This window comes from Mesoplodon bidens, assembly GCF_964165515.1.
Source record: "Mesoplodon bidens genome assembly, chromosome: 9".
NCBI classification, from domain to species: Eukaryota; Metazoa; Chordata; class Mammalia; order Artiodactyla; family Ziphiidae; genus Mesoplodon; species Mesoplodon bidens.
In genome coordinates, this window is record NC_138166.1 from 27,424,207 (window position 1) to 27,452,107 (window position 27,901).

General features: G+C 33.9%; 1 protein-coding gene and 1 long non-coding RNA gene across 5 annotated transcripts in view; one reads left to right on the plus strand and one right to left on the minus strand.

The window, feature by feature from the left end:
* The window catches only part of SEMA3A (semaphorin 3A), a 507,688-nt gene that overhangs the window by 86,944 nt on the left and 392,843 nt on the right, over positions 1 to 27,901 (minus strand). For all 4 annotated transcript variants that reach the window (XM_081244273.1, XM_081244271.1, XM_081244270.1 and 1 more), the window contains 2 exons: positions 21,039 to 21,132; positions 13,403 to 13,522 (listed from right to left, as the gene is read on the minus strand). In XM_081244273.1, the coding sequence (XP_081100399.1) occupies positions 13,403 to 13,522; positions 21,039 to 21,132 (214 nt within the window). The remainder of the gene's footprint in view (positions 1 to 13,402; positions 13,523 to 21,038; positions 21,133 to 27,901) is intronic.
* LOC308622691 overlaps positions 1 to 27,901 on the plus strand; it is a 70,983-nt gene that overhangs the window by 18,919 nt on the left and 24,163 nt on the right. The window contains exon 2 of the long non-coding RNA XR_014016676.1: positions 3,428 to 3,477. This is a non-coding gene — a long non-coding RNA (uncharacterized lncRNA). The remainder of the gene's footprint in view (positions 1 to 3,427; positions 3,478 to 27,901) is intronic.

The following is a 27,901-nucleotide window of genomic DNA, read 5'->3' on the forward strand; positions in this document are numbered from 1 at the left end:
TAGACTAAGTTAGTTTAACTTTCTAGTGGACCTACGATTTCTACATTTTTCCATGGAATAAGTTATTAAACTATAAACCACCATTGTCTGAGCCACACTCTGAGCCTTACATAATTACATATTATTGGAATAAATTTCTTAGACCATATAATAAGAAATGTTTACATATATTAGTTTGAAACATCGAAAGATTTCCTCATCTTTTTAAATAATATTCCTCCATTTTTTACTGTGACCCCCCCCCCACTAAAATGTTTACAGAGCAGCTGTAAAGAGAAAGGCAGGTAAAAGTATGACAACAACACAATTTATAGATTTATATAATAAAACCCAAAGAAACTGAAAATTACACTTTGTGTTTAATGATAGAAAAGAAAGGCAGTATAACTATTGATATATAAAAATTCTATAGCAAATAGTATGTTAAATCCATGAAGACAATAAATTTACCTAAGAAAACTGTTCAGAACATGCATTTTTAAGCTCTTATTCAACCACTGCTTTAAATAATCAAATTAGAAATTAAAATTTTAAAACAAATTAAATGATTTTACTCTTAGAAAACGGGTCAAGAACCATGATTGTTGCTAATGATTAATTCGTAATTTTTTTTTTTTTTTTTTTTTTTTCTTTTTGCGGTATGCGGGCCTCTCACTGTTGTGGCCTCTCCCGTTGCGGAGCACAGGCTCCGGACGCGCAGGCCCAGCGGCCATGGCTCACGGGCCCAGCCGCTCTGCGGCATATGGGATCCTCCCAGACCGGGGCACGAACCCGTATCCCCTGCATCGGCAGGCGGACTCTCAACCACTGCGCCACCAGGGAGGCCCAATTCGTAATTTTTTATGTATGTCTTTTAAAGCTCAGAGACCAGTTGAAGTGACCTTATTTACTTACTGGACAGCAGCCCAGAACATCTAGAATTTCTAGAACATCTAGAAGCATTTAGAACTTCTGCTAAAATACTTGAATATAAAAGAATATTGTTTCTAGTTTCTCTCCACTCCTTAACTAATTCTCTCTCGCCACCAATCTTTTTTTGGTCTCATTATTTTCGAGATGACCTCCCTTCTTAAAAATTTATTTATAATTAGAAATGTATGCCATTAAAATAATACCTTCTAAAAATCTATAGTCATATTACATACAGTTTTTCTGATTCCAAAAGATTCCCATCCTTTTCCTCAAAACTTAAAAAAAGGGTGTTTCCAATTTCTTGGACTTGGAACTGTCTTATATACATATTCTCTAACAGAAGACCGCAGATATATGGACAAAAAATAGCTTCCCTCATAAGCTGTCAAATCATTTTATAGTAAAAACTTCAGACAGTCAGTGGTTCTGATACTCAAAGCCTGAAAATCAACTGAATCAAAAAATTCATGTTTCACTGAAAGAAAAATGGATAGTACCTTCTCTCTTACATTATGAGTTAAACAATGTTTTTAAGATATTAAGACTTCTTGGACATATATGCATATAATCCCATAGATGTGCTAAGACTTCCAGGGTTTTCCATTGATAAAGAGTTCTATTAGTATTATCCTGGAGGGCAGGGATCTCTCTTACTCAGCTGTTTCTTATAATAGTTCTTGGTACCTAGAGAGCGCTTAATGATAATTCTTGGTACCTAGAGAGTGCTTAATGTGTACAGAAAATGGAAGTTGGCCAGAATAATGTTAGTAGCTAGCAAACGTAGCTAGCTATTCATTGTGTTAATATCAGTTATCTAGGAGCACTTCCAGTAGAACTGTAGGGTACAGAGGAAAGAGTAGCATTCTACGTTAGTAACTGTGTTGACTGATATACTTAAGTTATATACAGAGAAACAGAAAACACTGCTGAATGAGATGAGAAGGGACTAGGCTTGGGGAAACTAAAAATACTCATTAAAAAACAGAAAATAAATACATTGTAAATAGTAATTAAATTTGACAGTTTAGTTCACCTAAAAGTGATCTATTCTTAACTTCTCATTAATAATTTTGCTATTTTACCTTTATCATATTACATGGCATTTCACTGTTTTTACTGGTCAGATATAAAATGGCCCAGGAATTAATATATGTTCAATAATATTTTGTAATGTTCTGAGACTGTAAAAATTATTTAATATGTATCACATCTAACTTACATTATAAACTTCAGGGTTAGACTCTTAGATACGAGGCAATGGTATAGTTTAAGGATTTTAATTTCAGTTTGTGATGTCATAAATTTTCTTATAGTGACAGATGTTATTACTATGGTTAAGTGATAATGACAGAATCTATTCAGGAAGTTATTATTAACCATTAGGAATTACTCTTTTCTTTTCTCCCTTTATTCCTCCATAATTATCATCTTTCTTTTCTGACTCCATACGAATAGTGGATAGATATGTTTTTTAGAAACTTTTCTTTCCTTTTAATGATAAACTATGTTTTCCCATCCTAGAAAATATGTAATAGTTACAAGTAATCAAGCTTAATAGCAATGACATACTCAGCTTCCTTAGTTGTATTAAAGTGTATTAAAGTTAGTTTCATTTTGCTATTCTTAACAGAATATTCTTTACTAACATATTAGTGACATCTATTGCTAACGAAGTGTGATCCTTCCGAGGACAGACAGTTTGGGAATTCATGAGTAGCTAACAGGCAGAATTGACTAATGGAGTTGCAGCACATTTATACAAAATCGAGATGACAAAATTAGTCAAAACTATTAAATTTAGTAGAGATTTTGCATATCTTTATGACATGGCTGCTCTCTTTTTTGGCGCTGCCTCTGCTCTGTCACTACCAAATGACCTCAGCATTGTAGGACATTAAAACTGATGCTCTAACGGTCTGCCATTCTTATTCTATTTCCTGCTGTCAAATTCCTAGCTCCAGCCTGTCTTTTCAACTGCCTTCTACAGGTTGCTCTTACTCAGGAATTAGAAACAAACCAGAAAGACAGTAAAGGTAGTTCCAGTTTGGAAAAAAGTGGAAAATCAGTTCACATTTTAAGATTCATTAACATACAATCATCTCAAGGGCTTTCACATCCAGTTATACTACAATTTTCTTAATCTAGGCACTGATTGGTTGATCAGAGTTGGCTGTATATTTACCTTGATATTTATAAAGAATGTGATTTTCCCTTTTATTTTATTTAAAGGAAATCAACAGAAGTAACAACAGGGAGGTCAGTCATCAGCTTTCTTATGGCAAACAGCAATATTCCACTACTTCAATAATTTCTCTTCCGTCAAAATATTTAATATGATTACTGCAAATACATAAAAGTCATTGATCAAAGATGTTCTGTACCTTATTGGTTCATCCTAGCCTTATAAGCCCAAATTTTATAATTTGAATTATTAGTATGACTAGATGTCCCTTTAGTTCATCCCCAAATGAGTAAGGTTTTGTGGTAATTTCTATATTTTGTTTCCTATTTTCAGAATACTGTCATTTGTTTGACTTAGAAGATTACTTTCTTGTCCTGCAAAACGTGAGTATAATTTGTTCATTCATTCTTAAATGTGTTTAGAAAACACACTGATAAATAAACTCTATAGGTGTTAAGCAATTAAGTGGCAGTAATCATTTGATATCAGTCTTGGCATTAATAACTTTCAGGATCACTGAGATTCAAGTTTACTAAATTGTAAATGGGTCAAAACACAACATACAAGCCCCCAAATACAGCTCTGTACTGTCTGTCACTTCAATCCTATTGTACGCTAAGCAGAAGAAGGCAATGTGGGTTTCAAAGGGAAAGCTAAATTGGCTGTCACGAATTTCCCACACACATTCAGGTGAGGATTTTAAATGTACAAAAAGGGATGGTTCTCTTTGATACTGAAACCCTAACATTTTTTAAAATTAGTAATTATGGCTGAGTAATATTCTATTGTATATATGTACCACATCTTCTTTATCCATAAGTCAGAGAAAGACAAATACCATATGATATCACTTATATGTGGAATCTAAAAAAATGGTACAAATGAACTTATTTACAAAACAGAAATAGAGTCACAGACGTAGAAAACAAACTTATGGTTACCAAGGGGGAAGGCGGGGAGGGATAAATTGGGAGACTGGGATTGACACATTACTATATGTAAAATAGATAACTAATAAGAACCTACTGTAAAGCACAGGGAAGTCTACTAAATACCCTGTAATGACCATTATGGGAAAATAATCTAAAAAAGGGGATATATATATGTATATAACTGATTCACTTTGCTGTACAGCAGGAACTAACACCACATTTTAAATCAACTATACTCCAATAAAAATTAATTTTTTTAAAAAAGAAAGTAAAAATATTAGTAATTAAATGAGACAAAAGATTATTTACACTTATATGAATTTAGACAAATTTATAACATATTGAAGAGACACATTTTTGATGAATCCCTTATGCTAACAGCCTACATTAAATGCCAAAATAGTTATGATTTAGTAAATCATCACAAAATAAAAATTATACTTCTAATGAATAAAAAATTTATACTTATCAATTTACAAAATTACTACTACTAATGAACTATAGTTTTCAAATGCATATCTTTATTTTTGCATAAATATATTTTAAAATAATAATATTACCATATGTAAAATGTTATAGTGTTTAAAATGCAGAATTTATGTGTTGATCCAAAAGTGCCACAGGAAGTTGACAGATTGCTGAAAGGAAGGTGGGGGAGGCCAGGGTGGGAAGTGAAGGGACGTGATTTTCTCTTGTCTAGTTACTTAAAACATATAGTGACACAAAAAATTTTAAGTTAAAAATGTTTCTTTTAAGGGCATCTAAACACATGCAAATCTTCTTTACTAATATCACCAGGAAAATATTTTAAAGACTCTTCTTCTGCATAACATTTTATAATTTATGTTTAGTTGATATATGAAGTTTAGAGCATTTCAGTGTCATATGTAAGTAACTTAGTATATATCTAAACTTAGGGAAAAAATCCTTTTTTCCCTTTCTTGAAGCAAAAGAGAGTAGTAGATCTATTTTATCAAAATGTACTCACATCGTTAGACAAGAAATCCTGTATGTATAGACTCGGTCTAAGGAAAGGGCATAGATTACTATCACTTCACCTTGTCTTGTTTTCCTTAAGCCATTTTCATTGCTTTCCTAGAAATACATGGCTGTTCAGTTAAGTGAGACTGTACATTCTACTACATCTTTAGTGAGTTGACATATTTAGGTATTTTTATTTTTCTATTATTTAATATTCTTACATAATGTTATGGAATAAGCTAATATCAACCGAGTTGTTTTGTTTGTTTTGTTTTTGGTAATAGTCTCTTTTCCAAGTGCTTTATAGAAATTTACTTATGCATAATTCTCATAACAATCCAATAAGGAGGAACGATTATCGTTTCCACTTGAAAAAAGGGACGTTGAGCACAGGTAGCTTACAGTAGCTGTCTCCAGCTGCTCAGTTAGTGCCCAAGTCAGGTGGTCAAGTTCCATAGACTCCATGCTCTTAACCACCACCCCAAAGGTTACAGACGACGTCTTCATATGAAAAAAATTAAAAGCTAAGCTGTGATACGGCAGGATAAATGAATATCCTAGGTGCAACAATGCAATGTTTTTTTTAAAATTATATTGGAAAAAAAGAATTAACCTAATCATTTATTTATTTAAGTGGTAAGTATTGTACTTAATAGAGCTAAAATAATACTTAGGAAAACACATTTTATTGAAATTTACCCTTGGTTCACCATTTCATTGTTTCATCTGCAAATTTTGTTAAGCCCAATTTGACTAAAAAGTTTATATACTATTTTAATACTAAAGACAAATATTTTATATATTTTTGATGTATTAAGTGCCCATATATTGACAATAATCAATTAAATAAGACAAAACAAAATAGCCTGAGAAGAGATTAAGAGAGGCAAACAACCTTCAGGCTGGTTCTTTGTATTAATTCTCCAAATGTGCACTGTGTTCTATGTATAGAGCTGGTATGCAAACGCCAGCAGCAACCACAGTTATAATGAGCATCTACCATATTATTAGACACTGTTCTTAGTACCTTATGAGGACTGTCTCATGCATCTTCAAAAAAACAGTGTATTAGTTATTAACCCTATTTTACAAATCATAAATGGGTGATGAAAATAAGTAACATAAATTACCCCCCAAGTCACGAGGGTGGTAGATGGAGGACCTGGGACACAAACTCAGGCCATCTGACCCCAGAGCCTGCAAAGCAGATTCACTGAAGTTTCTTATTTGGCATATCCTAGATTGCAAGGCAAAGTGGTAGGCCCTGTGATAAATCGAAACATGCATATATGTGCTCTTGGGATTCAAAGGTGGGAAAGATTAAAATCCATTGAGAGAATGGTACGGTTAAATGAAAATGATAGTAAATTTAAGGGCAATCCACCCTATTTGAGTCTGTTAGTGTTTAATATTGGAGAGGTCATTTAGGATTGCATGACAAAGAACGTGACAGGCAGCAAAATCTGGATTCAATTCACTTGTAAATTGAGAGATATAAATGATTTTTGAACGGGAAGGTATTGTGATAGCCATCAGAGCTGTATTTAGGGAGACATCTGCCAGTGGTATCTAACAAAGGAAGAGTATATATGGCTTATTGTGTTAGGTAATCTTACAAAATGAAGCATAAACAATAATTTATTGACTAAAACAAATTTTAATCATCAAAAACTGTATGCAGAATTTTTTTCATCCTAAGATTGCAGACATCATTCCTTGGCACGGTTACCTAATTTGATATTTGCAAAAGTAGATAGCAGAATATGTATTCTCATGAGCCAACATCTCTCTTTGACTCAGGATTAATTTTACTGGGCATGTGAGGATTACACCTCAGAAAGCAGCTGAGGTAAATATATCAACAAAAATTTTATCAACATAAAAAGGCAGGTTACTTCATAACAGTTTTTCATTTAGATGTTATCATATTAGCCTTTGAGACAAATTTAATTAAAACCTTCCCATCTGAAAACTTCTGAAATTTTCTACTGTGAAAGTATTTGTGTCAAACCTACATTTAATAATATTGTAAACTTATTCCTTCTACTCAGAGGGATTAGAACAATGTAACAAGTGGTTTTTTTTGGGGGGGGGTTGTTTTATTTGGTCAGAACTGTCCATGCTATTAAAATTGAATGGCATTGCCATCATTCAGCTTTATCTGGCTAAAATCCTTTAATTCCCCCACCCCTGCTGTTGGGAGCTCTAGGCTCATCACACTTAACCTCTGCTTCGGCTTCTCAGAAAAGAATTTGTTTCAGTCCATTCATGGTTTCAATAGTTGAGCAAGCCACACGCAACTGCACACTGTTCTTTTACCCTGAGCACACTAATCTGATTGTTTTTCCACTCTACAAACTCTGGGTCAACAATCAAGCTGCCGCCAGAAACTAATTAATTTGCAAACAGGCTTCTGTTTTCACAGAGGGAAAGCTTTTGAGAGCCATGTCAGAGAGGCCAGTCACACCATGGTTACACGCATTGTCATGGCATCCACTTCTCAGGGTAAATCTCTTGCTTGATGTCACTGCACACATGAACCCAGATTACTCAGTCAGCAGTAAATCCCTACTGAGGCCCACCAAACTCTGAATGTAGTGACTCTAGAAGAGAAAATTGGTATAGACAGGCTCTGTATTCATTAAGCTGATGGTGAGATGAGAGAAAAATAATGTTAAGAATCAAGAGAAAAAAGAGAGCTGGCTGTAATTTAAAGAATTTTCCAAGATATTGTCTCACTTTTATACATTTTCATAAATTTTAATTTAAAAAGTAGGATTTTCTTTAGTAAATGTAATCATACCCTTAAATATTATTTTCTACTCTCACCATTCAACTATAAATTCTGAAATAAGTGGTTCAAAATTTGTGATTAATGTGCCATACTTGAGGGTTGTACTTTTTAGCCCATCATTAAAAAATGTTAAAATAGCATATCCTAACAATTTTATTCAGCTACATTTTCTCAGAGGCCTGAAAAAAAAATCATCTTCCAAACACTGCCACTAATGAGTTAATTTTTATTCCGAAGTTTTATTCATTTTTTTTTCTCATAAGTGCAAAGTAATTTAAAACAAAACTGGTTAAAAGTGATTATGGTCCTTAGATAAAATGTGACACAGAAAATAGGTCCTCAGAAAAGAAGAGCAAGTAAAGGTATATTTTGGTAACTTTTCTCTTTATGAGAAAAAGAAGGCATATTTAGTGAGTGTATTAAATTTATCATTTAGAGAGTAGAATAATTTCATGGTATGTATTTTTTGAAAAAAATGTATTTCTGGCAGGTGGGCATTCTTTATCAGCATGAAAGTTTTTCTTGGTAATAGATTCATAAGGAAAAAACCATAACTAATAGGTTGTGTTTAGATATAGTTATGGATACTTATTTTAAACTATTACATATCCATGTTTCAGCATGATTTCACCAAAAATACGAACATTTTTATTTGTGACTCTATGCACTGATACTTCAGAATTGTTAACTAATTAATACAGAATGTAATTCATAGAATATGTAATTCAAAAGTTAAAAAAGACTCTATCTTTGTTGCTTCTTTCATAGAGGATGTTTGTGGTTGCTCTTGTTGTTTCAACTGAATGGTCACTCAACATCTATAATACTCATCTGCTCATGTAACCACAGAGTAAGGCTTCCAGAGGGCTTTTTTCCTCAAGGTCAGCAAAATATTACTAACTTAAGTCAGAGAAATAGTTCAAAATGCCATCATTAATAGGTCTGACATTATGACAAACTAGATGATTAATTTTATTTATTAAAAAAATCCAGTTACTCTGATACAGTTCATGCCTTTAAAGATGGTAGAATTAAAATAGTATATCAAAAGAGTTATATAAGTGATTTAAGATTAGATATCTGGTACCATGCAGTATTAATTTGTGCTCTCAGAATTTATTTGTGGTTACATTTCTTGGTTCTATTTTCAAAAAAATATATCTTGTGGAGAAATTTGAATCTTTAGAGAATGTGAAATATCCTAGTGCATGACCACAGAGGAAGCTATGCTGATTCCAATAAGGGCAAGCCATCCTGGTATGAGTGTTACAAGTGAGAGGAAGTGGAATGATGACTCGCATACCATTTCAATTACAGGAAAAAAAGCAAGTGAGTTGGTCTATCCACAGGCACAATCCTTTTAGGAAATTCCACTAAAAGAAAACAGGTCTTCCTGAAATGAGTAGGAAGGTCTCACACTCTGGGCACTGTAATTAGGTCTGTTTGTGTGCACTGGGCCTTGGCTCTCTCAAGGATCCATGTGGTTTCATGTATTAAACCCAGCTCTGACTGCCCTTTCACCCTGACTCAAATATAATCACTCACAGAATGAGTCTGACAAAGCTTACTAAGCATGCTCCACCCAATGGAAGTGGGATAAAGGATACAGAAAAAACTCACATTTATTAAGTGCTTACTACATGCCAATCACTTGCTTAGTACTCTATATGCATTATCATGCAGTCGATTTTTTCACAACTCTAAGAGGTAGGTAGTATTATAAACCCATGAATAGGTACAAGGTCAAGGTAAAACAGTGACTCACTCTAAAGACTGTAGTCTTTCCTTCTATTATATAGCATTCCAATGTTAGTCCAAGACATAAATAAACAATGTTAGAAATAGTGTCCATCAAATAGAAAAATAAATGTGGGTTAGCTATCCATCTGCTCTAATGAATGACTAATATGTACAAGAACTAGGTGATACTTACACAATAAATGATAAGAAATCATTACTATAACAGCAGGGTAAACTTGGTTTTTTACTATGAATATACAGAGAGAAATTTTACCTAATTTTTACACTGTTAGTAAACCAAAACTAGAAATGAAGTTTAAAGCTATATAATATCAAGAGAATTTATGAAGCAAAAAGAGAAAAACAGTGAATTTTGGCACATCAGGTCAAACTTATACCAGTACATTTTCTGGAATGAAAAGTTGTTCTAACATCTAGCAATCTTAAACTAAGGGCTAGTGTAAAGGATGATTTTTAAAAAGCAGTTATGGAAAAAATCAATAGATTCCATCTCTCATGTTTCTTCATCTAAAAGTTTGTTACTTAATTCCTAATGTTTCCTGGTAAAATGAAACTGAATTTAAGCCTTTATTGCTACTATTATAAAATGTAAACTTTAGTAATTATGAAAATAGTGAAATTCCATAAAAATTGAGACATTTCAAGATCCAATTCTACACAACAGTTTTGTTTTTTATTTTTGTTTAGCAAGAACATAAATTGAAAGTCATCTGAAATAGGCCAACTAATTCTTCCAAAATAATTGAATTGGTTTGAATTGATTTGATAAAAGTAAAGTAAGTCCTGTACCAAAATTAATTTCAATAGCCCAGAAGACCTTTCAAAAAGTACCTTGCAAAGTAATTTATTACTTCTGGCAGCACAACTGATTGTGCAGTCTATGCTGATGCCTCAAAATTCACTTATTTTATGCATGCATGTGTAAACATTATGTTTCCAATTCTGTTCTTCAGTGGTGTTTAATTTCATGAGGCTTGTGAATCACACAGTGCCTTGGTTCAATCTCATATGTGTCTGCATCCTCCATCTTGCCGTAGTTCTGGTTTCTGCACCCTGTCAAATGTAACCTTTGTGCTAATTTGGCAAAATCAGTTCTCACGTTTAGTGCTGAGAGACTGATAACTGAATTCTCAAATGAACTACACATTTGCAGAGATGAAGTACAGAGCTGCGGACAATGACTGTTTTCCCACAGTGTAAATTCTTCAGACTCAGCTGTCAACATGTGAGTGTGTAGCACAAAAGCAGCTTTAACTTGATGACTTTTTTCCTACAAGGCCATGAAAATGAAATGGATACTATACTCTCCTTTATGTTTTTCCATCTTCTAATGAGATTTTCTTTCTCATGGACAGTGAAAGCCTGTATGCCCTTTAGAGTTCTTAGTAGATCAAAGTTTCATTCTTGCTGAACAAAAAAACAAACATTTTCCCCTTCTACATAAATATTTCCATTTGAGAGTAGACCAGATAGCCACATTGAAAGAGGTTTTTTCCCTACTAATTTTGAGTCCATACAAAGCCTAGGTTTAATAATTAACAGTGGATATTCCAAAACTGTCCTCTGGGATTTCAGAGTTTGGGTCTTCAATGGCTTTTCAAGAGAGCCTTACCGTGATCTCAGCTCAGCATTTTTCTTTTCCTTAGTGAGGCTTCTAATTTCTCAGATGGTCTCCTGGGCACCATTCTACCTCCTCTACCCCCAGAGGTGGGTATTTGACTATATGTCCAGTCCCTTTTGATTGCCACAGTGTTTGTACTCAATCATGAATTATTTTAGGCATCATCTGCATTTAAAGAACAGCAACTGGGAAGTAATGTCAAACTTATGAGAAAATTGGGAGAGCAGGAAATGCAGGAAACTGAGAGAACAGACCCTTTTAAAGAGAAAGGGCTAGTTAAGTGACAAATACCACAGGAGAGGTTGTCTAAATGGAGACTGATAAAAAATAATAGGAAGTCATTAGTGGAGGAGCAGTTTCATGGGATCAAAGTCAGGTTGAAAATGGCTAAATCTGGTGAAAGTGCTGAGAAAACAAGTTCCTAACCAGGCTATGGACTTAGACATCTAGGGACTTCGTGGTACACCATGATTAAAGGGAGAGTATGGATAGGGTAGACAAACATGTTTGCAGGTCAGGGAAGAAATCAGTGGTGGAGAAGAGATAAAAACAGCAAAAACAGTAAATTGGGTAAATTTATGAAAAAAAATCAATGCAATTAAGAGCAAAAGCAGTAGGGTCAAAGGTGGAAGTTAAGGGGCACATCATTTTCACTGATACATGAAAAATAACAGGACAATCAGAAATGTTGTTACAGGAGGAATGAAATGCTGATTGAGGTAATTTGAAGTATGTTTTATGATTTAAATTGTCATTTTAGAATTGGGATATAGAAGAACAAAGACACACAGCTCATGGTCTCCTGAAATTTCAGCAAGGTTTTAGAGCATATTGTGATTGTTCTCTAACAAACCAGTGAAAGACAGAGGTGAAATCAATTTTGGGTACCCCCCAGAAGTGCAGGAGAAGGAAGTGTGGCAGAAGTTCAAAGAGTGAGATTAATCAAGCATCTTACTGAGTACATAGATGGACTGTAAGCCATGAGCTTCGTCCTTATTAATGAGGCATGTAAAACCAAAGGAGAGTTCATGAATGCAAGATTAGGGACTGGGAGGCTTTCTTTTATAGGACTGAAGGCAGATATAAATGGAGACCATTATTTAATAATAAAAAATAACCATGAAAATATGGTGGGGATGATTATAAAAAATCTTTGATGAATACATAAATGAACAATCCAAAAAAAAAAAAAACGCTCTACATGGAACACTTATATAAGGATCATTTGGTTCAAAATCTGAATGAAAATAGTATTTATTTATTTTGGGCATATAAATTTTATAATTTTCTTCTATGGTAAATTTATTTATGTATTAAAAAGAAAAAGAATTAAAAAAGTATCTGCCTTGCAAACTATTATATATTGAATGGATAAGCAACAAAGTTCTACTGCATAGCACAGGGAACTATGTTCAATATCCTGTGATAAACCATAATGGAAAATAATATGAAAAGGAATGTGTATATATATATATATATATATATATATATATATATGTAAAATTGAATCAGTTTGGTGTACAGTAGAAATTAAAACAACACTGTAAATCAACTTTACTTCAATAAAATAAATTTTTTAAAAAGTATCTGCTTCATCAAGTATGACACTAGTGACTAAAGGTCAGGAAACTGGGTTCTTGCCCCAAATGTACTATTGGGTTAGATGTAATCTTAGATAAAATATTAGTGTTAATTTCCCAACCTATAAAACGGGAGAAAGAATTTTAGGAAGCTTAAAGGAGAATCAAATGAAATGATACAAAGTCCTTTCAAAAACATGTTCAAGGTAATGCTTTTAGCACAAAAATTTTTTCAAACATTTAATAACTTATGCTCTCAAGGCCACATGAGAGGTGTGGAGGAAAAAAAATACTACATCATGAGATTTGTTGTGGTGTCCCTGAAAGACAAGACTGGTAAGTCATCTTATCTTTTTCCATTACCTCCCTTCCGTAGCTCCAGCCCAGATCTATTTCTTTCCATAGTTAACTACTGAGAAACTTTAGTTTTGGCACAAAGCAAATATTTTCTTAAATTTTTAATCTCTCTTTTATCTTTTTGCCCCACTTTCTCACACACACAGCCATGAAGTCACCACCATTGAGTTTATCTGCACACTAAATCTCAACTCATGCTGTTTGCACCATATAAGGAAAGCTCTCCACTGACTTAATATAGATGCCCGTGTTTTGTGCTGCACTCTGGCACGCACCACCTACCATTGAGCCATCTGGAATCGTGCTGCTCTGTCCTGATTGGGTGGTGGTGCCCAAGAGTTCGGAAGATAGCAAAGTCTCGCCCCATAAAATCAGCTGCCGTTCCAGAGTATAATTCTCCATCTGTGTTGTGACAAAATAAAACCACATACACATACTTTAATTCAATTGAGGCAAGAGAAACAAAACACACAAAATACAAGTTTCATGTTAAGACCACGCTAATGCTCTCTGCATCATTAAGCAAAGCTACGTATGTTTATTCTGTGTCTTTGTTGAAGGGAGTATCTCACTATTCATTTAGCACTAACTTTGAGAAACTGAGTAAAGTATGATTCAGCGCACATTATTAAAACATGAACTTTTATATTTTCTATTATGACCAAAGACAAAGTACAAAACACAAAATATATGCATCACATTGTCTGCTTTTATATGTTTCAAACTACTATGGTTCTAATATCTTTATTTTTTAGGGTAAAGTCTCATTGCAAAATCTTGCTTATAGTTTTGATTTTAATGTAAATTAAATTTCTAATATACTTCCTTTTTGGTGGGATCTAAATTAATGAGATTTTGCTATAATTTAGAGAAAACTAATATTTTCCTTGCCAAAAATTTTTCTTGACTTTCATTTTTTAGTATATCAAGCGGGAAAAATGTTCTAACTTGGTATGAGCTATCACACAATCTAAAAACAAGTCCACCACATAGTTTCAGATATAACAGAAATGTGTTTGAAGAAGGGGGTATTTTGATAAACACAGGCCATAATCACTACAGCTCAAGATTCTGTTGTGCTTTGACTCATTTCTACTTAAGTTGAATTAACTCTAGGTCAGAGTTTAATAATGGGAGAATCATAATCAGAAGGCTGGAATAGAAAGGAAAAAGAAATAAGGAGAAAGAGAAGTTAATATTTACTGAATACCATTTGTGCTTGCAGGGTAGTCAGGTGCTGGCCTGACACTTTCCAATTATCTCATTTAGTTCTGTCAACAACCCCATGATGTAAATGTTATCCCTACTTTACAGCTCAAGAAACCCAAGGTTGCTCAGCTAATGACTAGGCAAGTCAAGGTGAAAGTTCAAACCCAGGCCTGTTTAACCCAAGCCTCTTATACTAAATATATACCATACCACTGTTCAATAAACTGAAGTTTGTAAAAATGACATTTTCTTTCCTTTAAACAAAAGGTGCCTCATATTATTCCACCCAGAAAATGCATTATTGCCTGCTTGCTTACAGTGAATTATCAGCAAAACAAAACAACAATAAATGTAACATTTTCTCCAAATAATCTACCATAATGACAGTAAAACTTATTGTTGATTATTTGGATACCCTAACGTTTCTGAATTCATTGACTCGAAAAATACTTAGAAAACAAAGTAGGCATACATAAATTATAACTTAAAACATTTGTATACCACTATAATTTCCAAAGGACTTTCTTGTGTATCAATCAGAAACTTTCTGTGCATCTTCAGTTATCAATACCTTTGGGAAAATCTAATTAGTCTGATCCTTTATGTGATATCTTTGTTCACACCCACAATTCTCACTTGCAAATAAAGGGCTTTGAAACGAAAATAGACATTTTCAGTGGTCCAAACTAAATTAATTCCTCTGGGAGAACCTCTGGTTCTCTGATATGTTTGAAGGTACCAGGCTTTGGAAAACTTCCAAAGCAGTGCAGAATACATACATAGACAGAATCACTGAGAAATGCCAAGTTATAACTTTAAATATTAATAGAAAGACACCTTATCTTAGAGACTGAGTTTTTAAAAACTGATCACTTATTTTGAATTGTTGTGAATCAAGACAAACAAAAGTGATGGTTTGACAATGTATTAAATACAAATTACTAGCTAAATGGATGGTACTCATATGACACCATAAATTGCCATATTATGCTATCTTTGGGATTCATCTTGTCTTGTCTTTACTTAATTAAATATCAAGTTGCTCAAATCTGAGTTGCTCTCACCATAATATGCTACGATAATGTTCTATATGCCCACAAGGTAAAGAAATAACCCTTTTCAAAAGGCACAAAAACACTATGAACAAGCTATCTATAAGTTTCAAAGGTACTTTGAAACACTTTAATGAATATGGTCTACTTAATTTTAACCTATATTCAATCACTGTAACATTTTTATTAAGGTTGACAGCTTATCTTTTTACAAATAATTTATTGATAGAAGTGATGAATTTTTAAACTTCAGGTGAATCAGAGAATGTTAGTTAAAAACATATTGTGAAAGCAGCCTAAAATGTTCATGTCAATTTCCAATACTTCGATGTTGGAACACCTGTCTGTCATAGGGTGACCTGTATCCTCTTTACCTTGAAAAATCAAAAGTATTAAATTACTAGTTGAACCTCATTGCCCCCTCAACCACGTTAGGTGATGAAAATCATGAAAGGTGAAAACAGAACAACCAAAAGGTGAAAACTGAGCAATTTCATATCAGACTGTGGCCAGACCATGCCTAACAGTAAGTATAATCAGAAATGGAAGAGTAAAGAATATCATCAGTTAATTGTTTTTTTTTCATTTAGCTTTTTCAGTGTGAGTAAAATTCATAATTACAGTTGCTATTATATGTAAACTCTATTCCAGATAGAGTTGAAATGACAAAAACTGTAACCAAATAAACATTATTTGGATATTGATAGGTATTTGTTTCTCATAATCATTTGTTTAGCTGTTTTATAACTTATGACTCTTTTTTGATCCATTCCCACACGAGGGAGGCAAAAAACAATATAAATGAAGGCAAAGGCAGAAACACTGATTTTCTTTCTCTTTTGACAGCAGGTAAGTAGGTCACTCAGAGAATGCAGAAGAGTTAGAAGAGTTCATCCGTAGAAGAGCTAGTGACTGAACTTATTACTAAAGACAGAATTTATAAAGAGTTGAGTTAGAAACCAAAGGAAGGTTGTAGTTAAGGCACCAGTTGCCTCCAGTCATAGGAAATTACCTCCTACTCAAATATTATTTTTAGCAAGAGTCAACATGATATCTATGAGCTGGAGGGCACTAGATGATTAGGTGGGCATGAGGGCACATTCTCATGATGTCAATGCTCAATATCACTAACTGTTCCTTTACACCAGGCCTTAGATCAGATTTTCTGCTCAGATATCTATAGGATTCTTATCCAGGATGACTCCTCCAGAAATTGTATGACGTATTTTTTATTTGGCCCAACTGTATAGGTGGTAGAATATCCTACTCTCGCATTCTCTTTAAGCAGATATATAATATCAACTCAGACTATACTTCATTTAATGTAATTGTGTATTCTACCCTGTATTAAAGACTTATTACATTCTTTGACTATCTGAAATGGTCTGACAATTTCTGAGTTTAGGGCTTCCCTGGTGGCACAATGGTTAAGAATCCTCCTGCCAATGCAGGGGACACAGGTTTGAGCCCTGGTCCGGGAAGATCAGACATGCCACGGAGCAACTAAGCCCGTGCGCCACAAATATTGAGCCTGCACTCTAGAGCCTGTGAGCCACAACTACCGAGCCCATGTGCCACAACTACTGAAGCCCGCACGCCTAGAGCCCATGCTCCGCAACAAGAGAAGCCACTGCAATGAGAAGCCCGCGCACCGCAACGAAGAGTAGCCCCCACTCGCCGTGACTAGAGAAAGCCTTCACACAGCAACGAAGACCCAACACAGCCAGAAATAAATAAAATAAATTTATTTAAAATATATATATATATATATATCTGCGTTTAAGCAATTTACATACCTTAGTTGGCTTATATTTAGAGAACAAATATTTTTTTTATATTCTTAAAAAAGCCCACTTGCCAAACTTCTTTTGTATGTTCGAGGGCATTTATGAAGTTATCAAATTATGCGTGTTAATTTTCCAATTTTATGACCGTAAGTATAGGTAAATGTTAGCTTACAATGATTCAAATTGCATTATGGCTAAGATACATACTTTTGGGTTTTCCCATATATACTAAGTTCCTAGTGAAAGAAAATATATCTGTCCAATTTTATTAAATTGATGGTAGAATAATATACACAAGGAATTGTTATATACATCAAAAAGTGGTTGTGGATACTCTGTCCAACAAAGTTGTTAAGTCTTTCTACAAAAATACCATATAGGCAGTTTGATGTCTCAAAAATAATACATCAGACTGAGATAAATTAGTGCTGACAGATGTAACTAACAAGCTAAAAATTGTCAAATATGAAAGTTGCTCTTTCATATTTGAGTACAGTGCCATTCTTTCTGAACTGTAAGCTTTCTTAACTGTATCTAAGGAAAGCATTCTTTACTGAGATGAACAAAAAGTTTAGTGAACTGCATTTCTACCATGGCAGCGTTACCTGAGAAGCATGTGTTAAAAACAGAAGTTCAGGGCCTTCCCTGGTGGTGCAGTGGTTGAGAGTCCGCCTGCCGATGCAGGGGACACGGGTTCGTGCCCCGGTCCGGGAAGATCCCACATGCCGCAGAGTGGCTGGGCCCGTGAGCCACGGCTGCTGAGCCTGCGCATCCGGAGCCTGTGCTCCGCAATGGGAGAGGCCACAACAGTGAGAGAGGCCCTCGTACAGCACACACACACACAAAAAAAGGGTAAAAACAGAAGTTCATATGTACTCTGTACTTTCTGTTCACAGCTCAAAATGAAGTAAAAATGTGGCTTAGATCAGTTAATGTATTGGATTACAATTCCAAAAAAGGGTGTGGTGAGAAGAAACAAGGTGGAAAAAAAAATTTCCTGATGAAATCACAGCATTACTAACACAGGTATAAAGTGTATCATGGATGTGAGCAAAAATCAAACAAACCTAAAGACCAAGCCATTATGTTGTTAACACCTTAAGCAAATTCCACTCACAGCGTAGCAGAGTAATTAGAAACAGAGGGAAAAAAATATGTCTCTCAAACACACACACACACACACACCCCCGACATGGCATGGATGAAAGCTACTTCTTGAGAGTGGAAGGGTACGGGAATACTTTTACATTTTCACATTTGTTAAGCAACCTTTTCTGTAACAATAAATATACTGGCTTTGTTAATACTGTACTTTTTAAACTAACATTTTTTGAGTAGTTGTAAATGATACAAAATTAAAAATGTAAAATTTATACATTACCAAATCTCTCTCCTAGCCTCCATACCGAAAACCACTATTACCAGTACCTCTTTTTTCAGTTTCTACTTCCAAATATATGCCAGAAATATGTATGCACCCAAATGTAGTATGCTATTACATTGTCTTATTTAGTTCTCACAACAAACTAGTGGAATTTGCATAGCCATGCCATTTTACATACACAGAAACTGAAGCTCAGAGAGGTTCAAATAATTTTCTCAATTATAGTTAATTAATTTGGGGAGTACCTTTAATACCAAGTGAGAGCATATTCTAATGTCAAATTATGTTCTTTCCTGAGGCATGGCCGAATTATAGCATAGTTATAAAGAAGCAAGTAACCTCAATAAAGGAAGTCACAGCTTTTGAATTAAAATGGTGCTGCAAATATTTTGAGGGATTTTACCAGGTCTAGTATGGCCTGCTCATTTTTCTGTATCTTGCTATTCAACTGATCCAGAAATTAACTTAAGTTGGCTTTAATAATCTCCTCTGTCAATAAGCACTAAATATCTCTGAAAATTATTCAATTACTTTACAGTACTGGCTAGGTGAGATCTGGGCTTTCATTTAAAAGCTGTTTTCTCTGAAATGCCTACCGTTCTTTCCTAGCCATACATCCTCTCCTTGACTCATGCAACTTCCCTCATCCTCTTTTCCTTTTCACAAACCTATACAACTGTTTCAAGGAAGTTCTAATATAAAACCCAAACTGCGGCGTTTCATATTCTTTGTGGACATTGTGTGGTTGCACGCCGTATGAACTATGTAGTACTTAGTTGTCATCATTCTTTCTCAGTGGAATATTAAAACAAATAAGCAAATCCCTACTGAGAAACATACCACAAAATAAAGCTGCTCTAGGTACACTTTTACATACTGCTTTTTTGAGGAATATCTATCTTTTTTTGTTCAGTATGCAATTTAAATAAGTATAGCCTGCAGGTTCAAACAAGATAGGACTCCTCCCCTTTGTTTAAGACAGTTTTCAAATTTCTGTGTGTGCACTTAAGGAAGTCATCCACACGTAATCACTAGGCCATCTGTGAATAGGAAAATTATAAGTGTGTTACATTTGCTGCATTCCTTCAGGTCTTAAACTTTTGTTAAAGTGCTCCATAAATGGATCAAATGGACTGAAACTGTCTACATTTCCAAAGCAATAGAGGAGATAATTCATGCTGTAATGGTTTTATTCTTAATAGTAAAAGGATCAGAGAAACAGCGATAAAGTAAACACTAGAGAATACTGGAAAGAATATATTTTCAAGTTAATGCTGTAATCAGTATGACTAGAGTCTTAGTTTGTTGAATAGAAAAAAAGACTATTTTTTAAAATAAAAAGGCTAAACTTTATGAAATTATTACATGTCAAATAACAGCCTAAATTTACCTTTTAAAAGCCTAGATGTATTATTCAAAATTTTATTAGAAAGTTTTCCCCTGAAAAGTTTCACTTATTTTTCTTTTGTGTTATCAAATAATTACTTTCTATATTTTATAAAAAAGAAAACAAAAGGAAAAAGAAAAGGAAACAAAAAGCTACATAATTTCTACATGATTATATAAAAACATATATTCAGGAGTAAGGTAATGACCCAGAATCTTCTGTACTTCAGGTTGCTAGCATACTCAAAAGTTAAAACAAGAAAACAAAAAAAGAAAAAGAAAAATTGTTTAATGATATATCACTTTTTGTGTATTATTTAATCCCAGTCCAGAAGTGGTTTAAAGAATGTGGAAAGAATTCTCTATTTTTCAATACAAACTGAAGTTTTCTCCTTCTGCCTACTTCTATCTTCCTCTTTCTATCCTTTTGAACTATGGCTAAGCATTCACCACCTATCTTCAATGTTGAAGTAAAAGAAGAAGAAAACTAGAAAGGAAGATGGCTAAAGAAAAGGGCACAGGAAATACATAAAATGTTTTGTTAGATTAAAAAAAGAAGACAAAGCAGCCCTCAAGTCAGAAAAGATGAATACAGAAGGACTTTGTCAACTCAAGGTGACACAAGGGGTCTCTGTCAGTTGTACTACCATTTAGTTGGATTGTGCTGATTAAGCTGACCAAATGCTGAGAGTGTGACAAATCTTGGGATTACAATTAACAACCTCGAGTGAATCTCATTCTTTCCTTCTGACCTGTCAAAATTCCCCCTTGAAACGCCTCTTCCCAAAAAATGAAAATCAAAACCATATTTTTACAAAACAAAAATTGTAAAGTTCTAAGGGGATGTATAGTGATTGAGCAGCCAATTTTAAAGATACTATTAAACCATTCTGATTAAAAAGAATCATAGACTAGATAGTACAATAATCAAATCAGCATTTAGTGTTTCTTCATTTTCAAAATATTTGAAAATATCTCAACTGACATACTCCTAAAATATTTTATGATTAATAATGAAAAATCTTGGTATATAACAAGGAACATGCAATCTGGCTATTATCTATAGAAAATTCACTGTTTAGTGACTGTTGACTGAGTACCTATTAAAAGAGATGCCGTCAGCAGTTTAGGGTCATATGGGCTCTTCCCACGGCCATTTTCAAAATGTGAGTCTTCCAGCTTAAAAATGTAGTCCTGTAGAAAAGAAAAAGAATAATTCAATTTATTTATAATAAAAAGTATTTTTAACATGCCAGTTAATCAGAGAGAGGTTGAGTATTCTTCTGCACTATCAAGGTGTATTATTATTTGTGTAAACTTTAGAGATGACAGAATAACTTAAGGGGGATAAAACCTAGCTATTACTAGACAAATATCTATTTAGCTTGGTGATTTTTAGTAGCATTTAGCATGTTGCAAGTAATAGTGTATAAGTGAACTCTAAAGGACAAGCACGCTATGATGAGTGATCATTTTATCACATAGGTATGCTAAGAGCTACCCTAATGGCTCTTGAAAGAATGTTAAATTTAAACAAATAACTCCTTTACTTCCTTCACATAGAGAAAAAATAACAACTCATATATTAGATGTCTGCAAGAAGATACGCTATCTCACTTTTCTGTATGTACTTTCCAGAAGGAAATAGTCACAGCAGTCACGTCCTCCACTCTGTCATTCCTACAACTTCGATGCTTACAAGCTCCTCAAGCATTTTAAAATTACTCACCTTGTAAGGTGGAAGGTACCTGAAACTATCCTTATCAATTTCTCTAGGTGGGAAATATCAAATTGTTTATTAGGATGGGTGTGCCTGGAGATAGTGTCCTTAGGACAACAAGCACAGAGGTGACACATTTTTATCAAAGGGAAGTCTGCTCAGTTGAGGCTCAAGCACCCAGAAATTTAAGTGAACATTTGACTATGGTAGAAAGTATGCCAGAAAGCATTGCAACAAAATCCTTAAGAAGGAGATAACTCATGCCTAAGACACTGTCCTCAGAATGTGAGGCTTCTATATGACAGTGGAGTAAACTGGGGGATTTCTGAGCATTCTTTTCAGAACCAAGTGCTCTGGAAATTAATTAGGTCAGAATATGTATGCATTTTCCAGTAGCACATTAACTTGTCCACAGACTGAAATAAAATGCCTTTTTTGGCAATTTCTCTACTATTCACTTAAAAGCATTTTCTATATTCTTAGGAGAGTAAATGCTGTTCATTTTATGGCCAATATGGGTCACTTTATTTAACATTTAATATCTCTGATGGAGCTAATGGCAGAGTTTCAAATTATGACTCTTAAAATTCATTTGAGTTAGGGAAGAAGAGTGAAAAAGGAAGTAAACCAAAAATGTTCTCCATCTTTACTACTGTAAATAAGAATTACCAAGTCTCCTGTTTCCTTGCATTGATTCTGTACTTGGTAAATAGCTATCCCCTAGAAATGATGGTTCTTTAGCTGAATTCTAAACTTTACACTGTGAAAAATTTACGGGGTTTCTCAGAATTGTGCTAAGTTGGAGTAGGAAGGGCAATGAGTCAGGAGTCAGGCCCAGTGGGGCCAATGATTAGCTCTGGTTCTTTGGTGGCCAATTAATATCTCTGAGCCTTTGGTTTCTAAAAGTTAATGTTGATAAGGATATTTAATCTCAAATGTTTATTGTGAGGGTTAAATAATTGAAGTAAAGTATTTTTAAAGCAGCAAAATAAAAAACAGACACTATTTTTATTCTATTAATACTGCTCATATTACTACTACAACAAGAATATGAAAATTTAACACAAGTTGTTACCATTGTTGTAAACTTTCCTACCAGAACTTGAAAGAAATACTACTTTAAAACAGTTACATAAGTCACCAAATTATAAACTTATTTACAAATACACATTTGTCATAGACACTTGAATATTAAAATTACAATATGAAATTTATTGCCATACACTAAGAAGCATAGAATAAATCTTAAGAAATATTTAGGTATATTTTGATAAAAATTAGGAAACAATCCAAAATAAATATGCTCAGTAGATGATATACACTCTACTGCCACAATGATAGAAAATATTAAAATTTGTCTATGTGATTAGTCCTCACAGGTTAGAGGAAGCATCAAGGAGAAGTGGTAGTGTGGCTGAAAATATTGTTATCAACATTAGTATACATTTCTTGTCCTCATAAGACATTTTACAATACTGACAAAGATAGAGGAGCCATCTGTCAAAGTGTGAGACACTTGATGTCTGGGATCATGTATCCACGTTAGTAAGACAATGCCAAGGTATATGAGAAGTACTTGCAACCTCGTGTTTAACATTTGATTTACAAGGTAAAGGATTAAACTTCATAGGAAGAGAGGTTAAGCATGTCAGTTACAGTTTAAGAGAAGATGAAAAACTATCCTTTGTCATGGTGTCAGGTAATGTGTTCAAAGCTGGCCTTTTTCCTTTCTGTCTTTTTTCCTTTAAACAGAACTCTTGCCCAAATTTCTGGGTTTCTACAGTGTAATTATTCTATATTCTTATAGGATTCTACTGAAGGGTAAAAGATTGAATTTCCTTTCCAGCCTAGTGATATGGGGCCTGGAATAAATATAATTTGCTTTCTGAATAGGGAAGTAAAAGATATTTCTTACATAGAAATGTTTGTAGTGTAAAATTCATACCTGTTACACATAGTAATGCAGTCTAAGGCTGTTGAAATCAGACAGAAATGGATACTATCCCTGGCTGTGCCTTTTATTATCTGGGCCTCAGGCAATCCCTAAACCCTTCTGAAACTCAGTCATCTATAAAAGGAGGATAGGAAAATCTCATAGGGTTGATTGGGAATATTTACTGCAATAATGTACATAAAACAATACTTAGTATGCCCTCAAAAATATTAATTTATTTTTTCATTGTTTACAGTTACCAAAATAAGATCATTCTTTCCTATACTGATTAATATCTCTCACGCTACAGTGGAAATGCCTGCCTGTATATTCATCAGTAGAAATTAAGACATATGATTAAAAATATGTAAATACTTTGGACTCCCAAAATGCACTGAAAATTGTTCATTTCTACAGCTAGACCACAGTCCAGTTCAAAAGCTTTTCTGACAGAAAAAAACATTAAATATAATGTGTATAGGAAGCAACCTAAGCGTCCATCGACAGATGAATGGATAAAGAAAATGTGGCACATATATACAATGGACTATTACTCAGCCATAAAAAGAAACAAAACTGAGTTATTTGTAGTGAGGTGGATGGACCTAAAGACTGTCATACAGAGTGAAGTCAGAAAGAGAAAAACAAATACCATATGCTAACACATATACATGAAATCTAAAAAAAAAAAAAAAAAAAAAAAGGTTCTGAAGCACCTAGGGGCAGGACAGGAATAAAGACGCAGCCATAGAGAATGGACTTGAGGACATGGGGAGGGGGAAGGGTAAGCTGGGAGGAAGAGAGAGAGTGGCATGGACATATATATATACACTACCAAATGGAAAATACATAGCTAGTGGGAAGCAGCCGCACAGCACAGGGAGATCAGCTCCGTGCTTTGTGTCCACCTAGAGGAGTGGGATAGGGAGGGTGGGAGGGAGACGCAGGAGGAAGGAGATATGGGGATATGTGTATGTATAGCTGATTCACTGTTATACAACAGAAATTAACACACCATTGTAAAGCAATTATACTCCAATAAAGATGTTAAAAAAATATATAATATGTATAAAAATTCTCAATTAAAAACGGCTACCCTTTTAATACGTCTGATGAACTTAATGTGATTGAGAGACACCAATATTGCTGTTTCTGTTATCTTGTGCGCGAGACCTATTAGATGTGTGAAAATACTGACCCCTTGGAAAAGAAGTCTATGTTAATATAATTGAACATTCTATTTGTCATACGTAGCATATCACGTAGACAACTGTCTGGCTGTACTTGGAAGACTTTTTGAAATCTGATTGCTACTCAATGATTTTCTGTTTTAAAGAGTGTTAAACAGATCACATATGCAAGTAATAAGACCAAAAATCTTAAGACCAATGTATACAATTAAACCACATAGCTTATATTCTTACTTGGGCTGAAATACTTTTCATTTTTAGTAATACATGAACAGAAATCTAGCTGCATGGATTCTAATTGCTTTAGCAGATACTGTGAGCATATCATATAAGTTATTGTGCCATATTTTATTACATGATTGCATCAGTTTACAGCAACTATTTTTAGCTTTCAAGACCACTCTATCCCCTTTGTCTTCTGGATTTCCTGAATGTTATTAGACTGTGGTGAGGTAAGACATTAGAGGAAATAATAACTGTGCTAATGTCTAATCCAAAGTTTTATAAATTATAAACCAGTGGTGACATCATGGCAATAAATTTCCTAAATCTCAATCTTGTCCAAGTAATAAATTTAGGGAACAAAGCTTCAATTTTAGTTGTTTTATTTAATGATTAAAACATAAACGATGTTTGTAAAAAAGAAAAGAAATGAAAAGAAAAGAAAATTCTATGTATATGTGATAGAATAACAATTTTGGGTGGGAAACTATATAAACTTAATCAAACCCAATACTTGGACAGTATTTTAAAACATATATTTTTTTTTTTTTCAAATTGCTCTTTCTCCTCTCCTGCTCTTTACAAAGATACTTTGTTTGCCAGTTCTAATGAATTATCAAGTATTCCTTGGTCACACCATATTTTTCTCATCTCTGCCTGAACTATCCCCAGCTCATCCGTCCTCAACCCCAGGGTGAACTTCCTTTCCTTTAAGACTAAATTCAAAAGTTACTTCCTAGGAGAAGTCTTCAGAGCTTCCTGGATATATAGTTTATTAGTTTCCTTTGTGCATATCCTAATTAACAATAGTACACAAGCAATGACAATACTGGGTAAAACTACTGGCTTCAGCAATGAAGGGACGTAATAGGATCTCATAGGAAATACTATGACATACTATATTTCACCCAAAGGAGATCCACTTGTGGATAAAATTCATCCGGATTTACTTCTCTTAAAAAGGTGACTCTAGATCTATGCTGTGCAATTCTAATAGCCATGAGGTACATGTAGCAATTTAAATTAATTAAAATTAAAAATCCAATTTCTCAGTCACACTAGCTACATTTTAAGTGTTTAATAGTCACATGAGACTTGTGAATACAATATTGCACAGATGCAAACATTTCCACTGTCACAGAAGTTCTACTGGTCAACACAGCTCTAGATCCTATTCCCTTAGCAGCAAAGAGCAGAACTGAAAATTAGAGGCCCTCTAGGGAAAGAAAATTTGTCCTCAGACCACAATCACAGTAGAAAAAGTTAATGAAATCTACAAGGAAAGATTATAGTAAAATCACTACTTTTTAATTTTTATTAGCTAGGGATTACCCTAAGTAACTTTTAATGGCAGGACAGATGAACAAATACATGTCCTGTATTTTTTTTATATGCCATCCTTCTTCCATTCAAATTACTTTTCCCTAACTATGCAGGCAAAAATTTTACTCATTGTTTAAAGCTTAAGTCATAATACCAGTCCATTAAATGTTCACTAATTTTCCCCAGCAGAAAAAATATTTTCTCCCTGGAACTTGTATAGAAATCTATTCATAATCTCTTTGTGCCATTTGTTACCTTCAACCTTGCTATTCAATAATGCACATTTTTCTTTTCTTCCTATTAAATACTTTTTTTGTTTCGTTTTGTTTTTTGTTTTTTTGCAGTACGTGGGCCTCTCACTGTTGTGGCCTCTCCCGTTGCGGAGCACAGGCTCCGGACGTGCAGGCTCAGCGGCCATGGCTCACGGGCCCAGCCGCTCTGCGGCATGTGGGATCTTCCCGGATCGGGGCACGAACCCGTGTCCCCTGCATCGGCAGGCGGACTCTCAACCACTGCGCCACCAGGGAAGCCCCCTATTAATTACTTTTGAGGCGAGGGAAAAATCTGATTCATTATATTTCTCCCAAATACTAAGACAGAACTTTTTAACTGAGTTAAAGCTCAATGAAAGAAAGAATGAATAAATGAGTGACCGTGTGACTGAGTAGAAGAGGCACTAGAGAAAAACTATATCCAAGGAATAGCAAAGGCATTGCCCTGGACTCTAGGAGCTAATACTTCAAGGATATGACACAGATATGAACACAATTGTGCACAGAGGCCAGACTACAAAATTCAAATATTAAACCTAGCTTTAAAGTGAGTTTTAAGAAACATGATAATCTTTAACTTTTTAGTGTTGTATGTGTCACTATTAATAGATTAGTGATACTTGTTATACACTTCAAATACAAGTTTACTCTTACTATAAAAGATAAAAAAATCTAATGACAAAGAGCATAACGTTACAAGCCCTTTGCTTTTACATCCCTGTTCCTCTTTAACTTTCATTGGACCTTGTAGTTCATCAGTTATTATTAATATTAAGCTTGTTAATAAATATTACTCCTTTCAATAGAGCCATTTTATTAAGGAAACGTTATCAAAATTGTCCTTTGTAGAAATTCAAAAATCTTTCTTATCAATGTAATAGCTCCATAATTCCAGGATAACTGTTGTACCTGACCATTTTTTACTTACAGAAATTACTCCATGTATCTCTGGGATGTTGGCTAGTGGAACATCAAACTGGAGAAGCTGTTTGGGCTTTTGCCAAATACAATTTTCTACTTATAAAATATATATAATTTCTTATTGGGATTTGCACTTCTATATTTATTTTAGAAACTTTCTAATTTATATGTTTTCTGAAACACTATATAAGTATTAATATGTACAGTAAATTTATACTGATCTGTGACTATGTAAGAATTATGTTTGGAATATGAACGTGAAAGGTCTAATTATTTAATTCAATGAGCAAGAAATTACAATAAAAATTACATAATAATAATAACATTGCATACATATGTTATTACAATGTTTATAAAGTATTTGGTAGCTATTTCACTTAAC